This window comes from Amphiprion ocellaris, chromosome 10 (assembly GCF_022539595.1).
Source record: "Amphiprion ocellaris isolate individual 3 ecotype Okinawa chromosome 10, ASM2253959v1, whole genome shotgun sequence".
Lineage (NCBI taxonomy): Eukaryota > Metazoa > Chordata > Actinopteri > Pomacentridae > Amphiprion > Amphiprion ocellaris.
The window spans coordinates 6,925,006-6,937,514 of record NC_072775.1 but is presented as its reverse complement, the minus strand read 5'-3'; the positions used below and the strand labels follow the sequence as shown (position 1 = coordinate 6,937,514).

Here is a 12,509-nt window from a genome sequence, read left to right as displayed (position 1 = left end):
TCAAGTGTGAACTGGGGATGCCGGACTTTGACGAGCGACTCCCAGTGTTTAGAGTGATGTAACCTGTGAGTGACCCCTAGCTTCTGGGCGGCCATCTATCCCTCCCTTCATCCGACAGCGCTCGACTTTCTCTCATCGTCCTCCTCCTCCTGACACCCCATCCATTGGTTTCAATTAATCAGCCGTGGAGGGGGATTTATTCAGCCCCTGCCCAATGGGATCCTTTGGTATGTGGCCCCAGTGGCAGCAGGTTGAGAAGCCACGGTTTACACTGTCTTTAGGCCTATTACTCTCACCTCACAGCTCACTCATAAAGAGAGCTTTGAGCCGCCTCTGTTTTTGGGGGGATCCGGTGGGCTTTTTGTCCCTAATAGCTGAGTGGATTCAGTCACTGCAGACAGACATGTTTACTAAACTCCGCATAGGAGGAGCAAAGGGAGATTACGTGTGCCGCTTTGAATAACTTGGGGCCTGACTATTGGCTGGAGGAAAAGCCTGCAAAATGACAACATGTTGTTTTGCTTCTCCCAGAGGAACGATCACCTTGGACTGGGTGTTATTTAGAGCTAATGGATTTATTTTACATATCAGTATGCAAAAGAGTGATTTAACACAGTTTCATGCTAATTGTATATTTGGAAAATTATGTTTTAAATATGAAATACAATGAAATGGAGAGGAAGCTTGGGGCTTCACAGGGCACTAAATGGACAAGCAAAGAAGATTGTTAAATTGTAAATGTCCATCTCAATTTGGACTTTTGGGTAAAGCTGTTTTATACATCTGTTAATAAAAATAGTTTCTGCCAGAGAGAGATGCAGAATAAGTCTATAAATCCTCCTATTATGTCTTGAAGTCAAGAGTTGTTCTCTAATCCTTTGCTCTGTTAAATACACTGGACACATTTAAATTTCCCAGTGCAGACAGTTTCTTTGGTTTTCTCTGTGAGTGACATGCTGATGTGTTTGAGACAGTACTTCCTTTCATTTTACCTTTATTGCACCTTTATTGTGTGTTTTAACAGTAACAGATGAGTATCACGAGGTAGAGCGTTACATAATAGGCTGTTTGACCGTACACATGCTTTTTCCAAAATGAATGTTTTGATGTTTGTTCTCTCATGCTTATACATAGTTCTCACAAAATGCTACAAGCAAGACAATAGTACAGAATTGGATGCACTGGTATAATCAAATTGTAGCCAACTACCATAAACCTAAACAGCTTTACCAGGTAAATCCAACGTACATATTTGAAATAAGTTTGGTAAACTTCTTATGAAAGGACAGTATTTCACTCTGCACCAAAACCAATCTGCATCTTTGTCTAATCCCACAGTTTTGTCTACAGTCTACACACATCTAAAATGATTTGAACTGATATAAGTAGTCCTGCAGATGTGTGGTAATTGTCCTCAATAACGGCCTCATTAGAAAGTCTAATAATGCGAATAAAGGATGGGTCAATGCCCTGATGTGAATGTTCTGTCAGTCTCGACCAACATAACATAGTGTTTGTCCCCGTTTAACATTTTCAAACACAATGAGATCAGCTTGTGGATGGACAACAGAGTGTTTGTTACAGAACAGTGCTGAGAGAATGTCCTCAGTTCAGATAACAGCATCTGCCGGGCACAGCTGCACGACCACAGAGGCTGACCAAAACATCTGCAAATAGCAACGCAGGAGACATGCAGGGGAAAATCGGGATTTAAACACGACCATGCATGAGCTACAAAAGCGATTTATTAAACATTTGTCGCACAAATTCATCACCTTTGTAGTTTCACTTTTTGGATTGAGGGTTGTTTTCATTTTATTCTGCTACCAGCGCCTGCACGTTTAAATATTAGGTACACAAACGCTTCAGGCGTGTCCTGACTTGCAAAAGCACAGGCTGGCCAATATTTGAAATGTACCATATAGGCTAAAAGTTTGTTTTTACATGAACACATACAGACTTTCTCCTGAGTTGGCGACGATATACAAAATACATTTTACAGTAAATAAGCACACCTACATCAGCAGCCTCTGTATTTAACTTTTCATGTACTGCAGAACCCCTAGTGTGTGTTGCACTTTGAGAACAGCATCTGACAGAGCTCTGGTGTCAAGAGACTTTATTACTGCTGCACTTGTCAGCTATTAAATGATTTTCTGATGAATCAATTTGCATAATATTTCAAAGAACAATGTCAAAATTATTCCAACTTCTTAAATATCAGTATTTTGTGGTTTATTTTCTCCCCAGAGGCAATAAACGGAATATCTTTGGGTTAAACAAGACATTTAAAGACGTCATCCTGGGCTTTGATAAACAATGTTTGGCATTTTTCACCCTTATGTGGCATTTTATAGATCATAAAACAGGATAATATTATGTGGAAATGTATAAATCACACTATAATATCCTATTGATTATATTATCTTGTAGCTAAACCGTCATTTTCCAATCCTTTAACATTTACTTTTCACACACGTATCACACAGAAATTGACCATATAAAATGTCAGGTTATAAGCATTTACTTAAACAAGCAACTCAAACTTTGATTGAGAGGAAGCTTGCATATATGCGCAGAGAGACAGCAGCTTCCCCCAAGAAAGGACGACAGCAGCGAGCTGTCAGTAAAATGCCATCACTCTACAGGAGGTGTCTTTAAATAAAATTCTTACAGACAGAAAATGACATGCACAGTAAGCAGTTGCACGATATTAACAAATCACATTCTGTAGGGGAGATTATCAGGCCTTTGCAGACCTCGGCACTCAACCGACTGCTTTCTTGTTGCAATTGTATGAGAAGTTGTGAGTAATGAAGTGTGTGAGAGAGATAGAAATAATACAGGGAATTTTCAAAATAAGAGAAGCATGTAGTACATTCAGTGCGTGGCCCTTTTTCATGCTGTTTAAGCCACTTTTGTGTGTGTTTTTGTGAGAAAGGGAAGGGAAAGTAAACTATAGTAGGTATGTGTGTGTGTTTCCGTAAGCTGAGAGGAATTTTGTTATTCTTGCTACACTCCAATGGACAGTATCTCTTACAGACATGGCTGCAGCTGTCAGGAGACGTTGCTTTGAAAGGTTTGTGCTGCTGTCTGTCAAACTGACCCGGTGTGTGTTTATAAATGCATGTGTGAAATAGTGTGTACGTCCTATAGAGCTAAAGTGTCAATTTGGGCTGTGAGCAGAGGGAGGATGAAGCAGCAGCAGTTCGAAAAGGAAACACAGGAAAGGAAAAGTGCAGCTGGGATAAAACTGAATGACTGCTGATGTAAGAGCAAAACCATTGAGTGATATCACATTCATTTAATATTGCATTTATTGCAGGTTTACAAAATTATGAGGATGTTATACCTGAAATAAATGTTGATTTTGGTACATCCCAACTGTTTGCGTTGAGTTTGCTGCTTTAGATATTACAATGCCACAGTCTGTTGTATACATTTGGTATTTTTGATGTGTTTATACCTGAACAAGTTTATCAGAGCAGTTAGACTTTAAGAGTGTAGCTCGAGAGACACTCAGCAGCAGTTTTTGAAGGGTTTACGCATTCAAACTCCGATCCTCCAAATATTACAGCATTCATTCCCGTTGCATTACACCTGCAGGCCTTTGTAGACTGCCACATTTTCGGGTAAATCGCACTGATCCCCACCTTATGTCACCTCCAGTCTGAGCCTGCACAACACAGATCAGCGGTTCTCTTTGCATTCACAATTTCAGCACTGAGCTTGCAGCCTTTTCAAGATCAGCTCAGCAGAGAGAAGAGTTAGTGGCTCGTATTTTGTCTGTTTCACAGACTGTTGGACTCAAACCCGTGAGATTGTAATTACAGAGTAGTCAATTACTGTTGGTGCTGAATATACAATAGCAGCAGGATTTGAATATATGAGACAACAGATAATCAGAAACAAATCAAAAACTAAATAATATTTGATTTCAGTGTGTAAAAACATGTGAACGGTTAAACACAATCTGACTTATCAGCTATGTGTTTTTGTTTCTTTCTTTGGTGCTGGCGCAGAGCAGTCAGCTTATCATACTGCCTGTCACAGTGTCATTGTCAGCTAAATGTTAAGTGATGCAACCTATCAAATTGTGCAGACACAAACTGCCTATTTGAATGCGCTGACATTGAATATTCAATGTCATTCAAATATGCATCTAATAGGTTCAGCGTGTCACTGGATGTAAATAATTTACATTCAAGATGTAATCTTTTGCATCTTTGGATGAAACATTCTTCAGATCATGTACATTGTTTGACTGTTCTATGAAATGCCATGGGAAATTTCTGGTATTTTTGTAAACCTGGGTCTTTGGATATGATTAAGCCGTTCTTTGTTGCAAAACAAGCTTGTGCGTGATGAGTGGGTCTGTGTTTGATGGGCTGATCGTTACACCACAGCGATAAAAATAAGACTATATTCTGCATGGTCTTCAAAAACAGTAAGACAGCAGCTGAATAATTAGTCAAGTTTTTACTCTCTCTTCGTGCAACAGTAGACATTAAATAAACACTTAGAAAATAAGATATAAAAGGGTAAAAAGAACAAAGGAAGCAAAACTAGAGCTGAGCAACAACTAAAAACTAAGAAAAGCAGAACTGAGTGAGTGAGTTATGAGGGAGTGTTCTGATAATTGGTCTAAAGTGTAATTTGGTTTTACTTTATTATTCTAACATTAGTCTCAGATTGTTTTGACATTTACTTAAAAGCTGAGGTCCCTTAAGAATTTGAGTTTTTTGTGTCATTTTCACTGTATATGCATGCAGTGGTTGCTGTTAAAAACATGTTTTCTTGGTTAACTGAAGACATGAATGCTGTTAGAAGTAGGAATGTAAGATAATATCGGCCCACCAATATTATCGGCCTGATATTAGCAGGAAAATGTAATATTGGTCAATATCATTATCGTTTTGGGGTTTTTTTTGCCTATCATGAAATCTGATAAAATGATGCCTGGATTTTTCAGCCATTTACCAACTCATAGAGGGAGAGAGGGAGAGTGTGAACTGTTGTTTGAGACAATTAAAAATAAATATATATGGCATTTTTTCCATAACTTCAGTTGAAATAGTTTCCTTGTTTTGCACAGACAATGTTTACATTTGGAAAGCCTAGTTGCATTTGAGAATGCATCCAATGGGGCATCACAATAAAATTGGCCATGATGTGTTAATTCCACTACAGGAGATGTTGCCTAAAATTAGTTAAATAGTCCACCTATATCGTATCGGTTGATATATGGAATCGAAAATTGAGAGTTGGACAATATTGGCATATCGGTTGTTGGCAAAAAAGCCAGTATCAGACATCCCTAGTTACAGGGTTGCTGTCTCCATAAGTCTGCAAACGCAACTGTGTTTTTGTGGAAATTTTCTTTTGGTATCGTTTTGGCTTTAGGGGGACGCCCTCATTCTAACTTTGCCTGCAGATCTTTGATTGGCTCAACTGGTTTTAAGACTTGTATGTAGGCAGTAACTATTAATCATTATGAAATATTGTTCCAGAAGTCTGAAATATGTCCCCAAAATCAAGTGTTCTTACCCTAAATCTATCTAACTGACTGCTTTTTAGTTTTAGTTTCATTTCAGCCCTCAGTGAAGACATCGCTGTCACTCGAAAGAGTCCCTGGAAAGAGAGAAAAGTTACAAACTGAATAGAAGAAGAGGCGAGGGAGAGGGGGTCATGTGTGGTCTTATATAAAGCCCAGATGGTCCCCGAGATGCACGTGATGAAGAAATGGAGGGATATGGAGAGAGGAGTCTGTCAGTCTGACTGACCGACCAGGGGTTCCGGGGAGCAGCACCACAGGCTACAACACCTGGGCAGAGAGAGGCAGACACTGGGGTCAGTCAAGGGAGAGAAGGATGTCAGGAAAAACACTAAGTTCAGCTTTTGCCCAGAGGGTTCAGCCAAGAGATGGTGTTTTTAAGTCAGATGCCGTTCTGATTTTTACTGAGACTGAGCCTGCAGTCAGCTACCACCATGAGTTCATCTACTGTGAACTCAATCAGCAAACCTCAGATGCACCTGCTGGATATTTGTTATGTTCTGATGAAGTACTGTGCTGTACTTAAAGGGTCCACATACTTTCTCTCAGCCAAAAATTTCAGCTGCTTAGTAGGAGCTTTTTTCATAAGATTTGACCATTTATGTACAGGAACGTTAATGTTTGAACATTTTTCCTGTTTATTTGTTGAATTTATCAAGACAGGTTTCCGCAGATCCAAGTTCTTGACTGATCAGTTCATGTGAAACTATCGGCCAACAGTAAGTTAGCATAGTTTAGCACAAAGAAAGGAGAAAGCTTGACTGGAGCTGTCTTCTGCCTCTGTAAAAAACAAAATCCAACAGCCATTCTGTCACCATTATTACATAAGTGGCCTGATTGCGGTTATTTGACCTGACTCACTTATTTTTCATTTCCATTCACGTCAGTCTCGCTTCATTCACTGTTTCCACGTTTCTCTATTTGTGCCTCCATCTTCTGCTTTGGTTTAATGGCACCAACTGTTTCTCTCAGGATGCTTAACTGCTAATGTTCGACTGAATGCATTTTGATGAGCATCAGTTGACATTAACGTCATCGACTCAGTTGCAGAATCAAACACCACAACATGGCTGTGAGCACATTTTGGTTTTTAGCCAAATAAAATAGAGGAGAGAACAGAGAGCCTGGTGACTTGGAGAAGATGATTTGTTATATTTGTTGCGTTAATAGCACTAATCTAAAACTAACAAAAGTATAAAATTAACAGAAAAACAGATTAAATTAAATACTCATTTGCAATTTTATGTGTGACCAAAGTTTCATGTCCGTGACAGCCCGAGCTGCGAGAACTTGTAAAACTGTGACCATAGTCATGTTGACACTGATCACCATTTTTCAGCATTTTCTGACATTTTATAGACCAAACAAATAAAATAAATAATCAAGGAAATAATTAACTGATAATGGACGCAGCTGTTAGTCGTTGAGTAAAGATCAGCTGATATTGGACACTGACTTAACCACTAAGAATTGCTGAGGCACTTAAGCAAACTTCAGCATGTTGGAAAGAATGAATGCAACCGATAGAAACTGTAGAAATTGCACTGACATAAATGAAAAAATTGTGCTTGGAATGATACGGTCACATCCGGCCCCGAAGAGACATGCTTAATAAAATCAATGTTAGTGCTATCATTACATTAAATGCAAGAAGGAGCAATCAGTTTCAACTCATTGCAGCTCAGCCCAGTGAAACTAAACAAAGCTCTAATTCATAGTAAATGATTAACTCTGCTTTCTTTCTAAATAAATACATTGAATCATGATGGGTTTTCACTGTGCCCCTGAATCTAAAGCCTACAGCATCTACGCAGTGTGTTCTTGCCTGTCTTTGACACATCGTCTTGAGTTTTGGAGAGCGGACACCTAAGATTCCGGGGTCACTGCTATTTCCAGTGTTTCTACTCTTGTTCACCTGGTTGCGGACCTCAGCACAACCTGTCAGCCTGTGCGTTTGTGCATGTGCGCCTATTCCGCGGGCCTCCACCTGGTTGCTGATAGGGGAAGCTGGATGTACTAGATGTGCAGCTGAGCACCGGGCGCAACAAGAACACACACAGCTGCACACTCTTCTCTTGCTTCCAAAGTCAACTCCAGACGGAGGCGTCGTAATGTGCGACCTGCTGCGTCGGCGGGCTCACCGCTGGAGGTTTCTGCTCACACACTGCTCTGACCGCGGTTTCACTCCGAGCGTCTCCCCACCAACAAAGCTCGTGTTTGCTGATCTTCCTGTCTGTCCCACCTGCAGCCTACAGGCCTGCACAACGAAAGGTCGAGGATGCTGGAGAAACGCTCTGTGCTCTGCCCTCCTAACATGCGAGCACAGTTAGACACAAAGGCAAACGACAGAGCTTTGGGGAAAATATGGCAGCTGTTTGTTTTTCTGTAGTTGTTGTTGTTTTGCGGTCAAATTTGTTTTTCGCTGATGCAGAAGATGTCTCACTTGGTCTCGGAAGCAGAGTGTTAACCAGGGGGGATGAATGACTCTGGGAGTGCAGCATGCTCTCCCCAGAACTTGGTGTCCTGCAGCAGTTTAATAGAATTAGAACAAAATATGCTAAACTAATAAATAAAAAAGTCCACTATGGACAGCTGGAGTGGAGTACTTTCACTTTTGTAGCACAGGAAAGCGTCACATTCTGTGTTTATGGCGAAGTTGTCTGTAGGCAGGAAGCTGTTTGAGAACTTCGTGGTTTGAAAGATTTTTTTTTTTTTTACAACAAAATTAGCAGTTTGCCACGCTGTATTCATGGCCAGTATTCATATTTCTGACAGATTCAAAGCCAGTGCTATTGAAAGTATGAGGCTATTCAATGCGACTATAAAAGCAGACTCTGCTACACACAGATAACATAGGCAGCATGGATGAATGAATGATGTTTTTATTATGGCGTCATACAGTACATACAACTGTGCAGTCTGCATGGAAGGAACCATGAATTCATATAAGTCAGACTCACAGTTGTATATACATTTTCAAACAACAAATTCATAAATTACTAACAAAAGGGTTGATTATACAATAGTGAATGAACCACAGTTAATACTAATGAAATAGTCCATCTTGCCCTCTTGCAAAGTTAGCTAATTTTACAACATCAGAATTAAACAACCTTTCCTGTTTTTGGTCAAAGTATTTGCAAGCAGTCAGATGGAAAACAAACTCTGTTAACCCTCTGAGCCCCACGCAGTTTCTGGATGTGTTTTGATTCTGTTACTTTGTTACTCTCTGTGGACTAATTTGTCACTGCGATATAAAATCCTGCACCTCTGGGAAACAGCACAACAACAGCTGGAAGTGGAGAGACCTCAGAAATGTCTCCTGTGCAGTAGAACAAAGTTAAAATTCATTCAGTAACAAATCAGTGAAAGTTACATTTCCTTCACCATTAGAAACTATTATAAAAAACTAAAATCAATATGTACAAAATTTTTCCGAGTGTCCCAGGGAAAAAAAAAAACAAATCATGGCTCTACATACTATGTTTTCTTTTGTTTCCATACTTGTCCTATCTGAATCCAAAAATCCCTAAATTTTTGTCACATGACTGTTGCTTGCTGCTTAATCACTCATATGTTCTTCACTGTGCTGATGAGTGCAGATTTATTTATTTATTTTTTTTTTATAGAATTTGCTGCAAACAATTCATTTATTGGTGAATTTTTAGATGAGAATAATGTGAGTTTGATCATAATTTTAAGCTGAAATTTGAGAATTTTTTGTTACAGAAAAATACACCACCATGATTAGTTCACAGAGCATCAGAAAGTTTAAAAACAAAGTTTTTGATTTTACAGCATCTGACTGTGATAAATGGTGTAATTTTGGCATTTGTTTTTAATGAGAACATACCTTTGCCTGGAGGTATGAGGTTCAATCATCATAATATTTATATGAGAAAAGCAAATTTCCTCTTCACCTACATCACGCAGCCAAAACGATCAGTTTTGCTGCTTAATATATTTGAATCAGTCACCTCAAAGAGCAGAAAAATCATATCAAGTTTACTTGTAATATATTTAACAATGTAAATTTCCATTGCATATGAGAAATTGTGTGATGCAGTTCAATTAAACATCTCTTTCTTCTGTCCTCTGACCTTTTAATGAGACGATTATATAACTGGATCATTTCACATTTTTTGCACTTGCCCTGGTAGGCAGCGTGTGTCTCACTGAATGAACAGAACTGAAGTAAATAACAGAGAACAATACATTTTTAGGTTTGTTAATAACCTATCAGAGAGCAGCAAGTGAAGTTATGTATCTTTACATTTTACAGTAACAGTGTAAAGATGATCCACATGAATTTGCTGCATTTATTTTTCTGCTGGAGCACAAGTGCCTTCATGTGAGCCCACAGTCAGACAGTCACACAGACAGACAGACAGACAGACAGACAGACAGACAGACAGACACAGCTGAGGTTAAAGAGGAGGTCAGGAGAGAGGGACCATCTGATGCCAGCAGATGGAGTGATGGAGGGAGGGAGGAGAGGAGCAGAGAAGCTGGAAATCAGGACGACAAGACCAAATGCTTATCGGCTCTTCTTAAGGCGCTGATTTCACTTTCCATTCTGTCTGCTCCAGCGCGCCCACCTTATGGCAAACTCTGGGGTAGAGGAGACACTATTTTACAGAACATATTCAATAACTGCGAGCGTGAGAACGACACATGAATAATTCAACTCCACATGCACCCCAAAGATGCTTTTTATTTACCTTTGTTTCAAGATTCCAATGAAAACAATAGTTTAAAAACACCTAACGTTGGAATCTAATGGCCGCAGAAGGCAAATAAGGCCTCTCGGGATGCTTTTCTCTCTCACAGCATCCATTCCTGATGTATGCCTGTGAATGAGGTGCTTTTTAACGTGCCTGGTTGCAGCTGCTGGACCTGCTGCAGCAGCACTATCTCAGGAACACACTCGCTTCGCCGTCACCTGAAGTCACCTCCGTCTCTCTCTGTGTCTTTGTTGTAGAACGGAGCAGTTCCAGGAGAGCCAGTGAAGAAGGATGAAAACTCGCGGAGAGGGAACTGGGGCAACCAGATTGAGTTTGTCCTCACCAGCGTGGGCTATGCTGTGGGCCTGGGCAACGTCTGGAGGTTTCCATACCTCTGCTACAGAAATGGAGGAGGTATGAACGACAGTGTGGAGCTGTGCTCATTTCTCTTGATTAATTAGTGCCAGTGGCAAAACATGCAGATGAGGTGCGGTACAGCAACTTAAATGTGCATCAACTTCCTTCTGTGTATTGCATGTTTCTGTCATATATATACACGACAGAAACACGCAATACACAAAAGGAAGTTGAACTGTTAAGATGCAGATTAAGCTGAGTGAGCAGCTGATAACTAGTGACATGTATATCGGGGATATGACACAAAACAGTCAAAATAAAGTTGGTGCAAACATGTGGAATGTAAATATTAGAATCAGTGGTTAGGTATGTGTTGGCAGAGCCCAGTACACATTGTATTTAAAGTGGAAGAAAATATACTTGGAAATCTGTAGTTTGTATGTGAGTAAGGAGCTCTTTTAAGCAGTATTTACTGTGTGACTCACCTACTGTGGCGAATCCAGTGCTGGTGCATATGGACGACTCCCAGCAGCTCTCTCAAGAACATCATATGTAGAAACAAGCTCTCTGACTGTACAGGGAGAATATATAGAGGCAGTTTTACAGGGTTGTAGATTCATTACTACGTTTGTGTGTGAAGTCATAGCTAAGAATCTCACAACAGCAAAAATTTGGTAGTCAACACCAATATGATTAAAATTAAATTATTTTCAATGCAAAAACAAAAAAAAATCTACAAAATGAATGTATTTCAACTATTTTGTTGTTGGCATGTGCATGGCTTTATATTCCGACAGACTTTATGAGCAGCATCCATCTCATTTTATGAGTTTTCACTGTGTGAGCCCAAATAATTTAAATCAATCTAAAATCAACATGGTGGCTATTACCAAACACCACAGGGCATTTTTAGACAAAGATTCTTCTAAAATTGAAAGTTATTTATAAAGATACTGTAGTAAACCTGTTGACATGCCAGCTGTATTTGAGCATGTAGTGCAACATTGCTGAGATAATCTTCTAATCTGAGGCATATTGTGTGTTTTTGTGACGCATGATACAAAAATATGTCCAGTTTGCATCATTAAACAGGCCAGATGTGTTAACCATATTCACTCAGTGCAGCTGTCTGCATGAGCCGCTTCGCACTTTATGAGCATAACTTCAATCCAGAGCATGTTTTTAGGCGTCCACTTGTGCATATCTACATCATTGTTTATTGGTCTGTGAGCGCTGTCAAAATAAGTCTGAGCACATAGACTGGATCCAGGTGCTGCTGCTTTCACTATATAGCCTCTTTGTTCAATGCGTAAGAACATCATGACAACAAAATACATTCATGCTCCATTGCTGTCAGTCTGTTTGCTCTTTCGTCAGATGCTTCCTAAAAGCTCTGCACTAAACAGACTAAACTGTGCTCTAAATAGTTTTGTATCTCCTTTTGAAAATGTACCAAAGTGTAGCGAAAGGGAGGCACTTTCAGTCGAGGTCCCCTCACTCACTGAGTCATATAATTTCCCTCGGAATGTCTGGTTCACATGTTTATGCTGCAAATATTTGGATTACGCATGTAGAAGAGCTGCATCCTCATGCAAGGACTTGGTCTATGTAGGCCATACATCAGCTCGCAGCTGCAGATAACGCAGCGCCGACCGGAGGGCTGAGCTTTACCAGCAGCGATAAGTTTTTGGTGTTGTACAGTATCAGCTGGTTGCGCCGACCTAGTTCGCATACGGATAATCGTAAGAAAGCAAACAACGCAGACGTTCCCTATAGATGACTGTCTGGTTTCTGGTGCAGTGCGAACCACCAGAGAGTTGCTGCACCACTGAACACACTCAGCTGGACATTAAATGACCTCTTTGCTCACTCAG

The 12,509-nt window shown here is 40.0% G+C and overlaps 1 protein-coding gene across 3 annotated transcripts in view; it reads left to right on the top strand.

Annotated features, from left to right (window-relative positions):
- slc6a9 (solute carrier family 6 member 9) overlaps positions 1 to 12,509 on the top strand; it is an 82,162-nt gene that overhangs the window by 48,602 nt on the left and 21,051 nt on the right. For all 3 annotated transcript variants that reach the window (XM_023291881.3, XM_023291883.3, XM_023291880.3), the window contains one exon: positions 10,536 to 10,692. In XM_023291881.3, the coding sequence (XP_023147649.2) occupies positions 10,536 to 10,692 (157 nt within the window). The remainder of the gene's footprint in view (positions 1 to 10,535; positions 10,693 to 12,509) is intronic.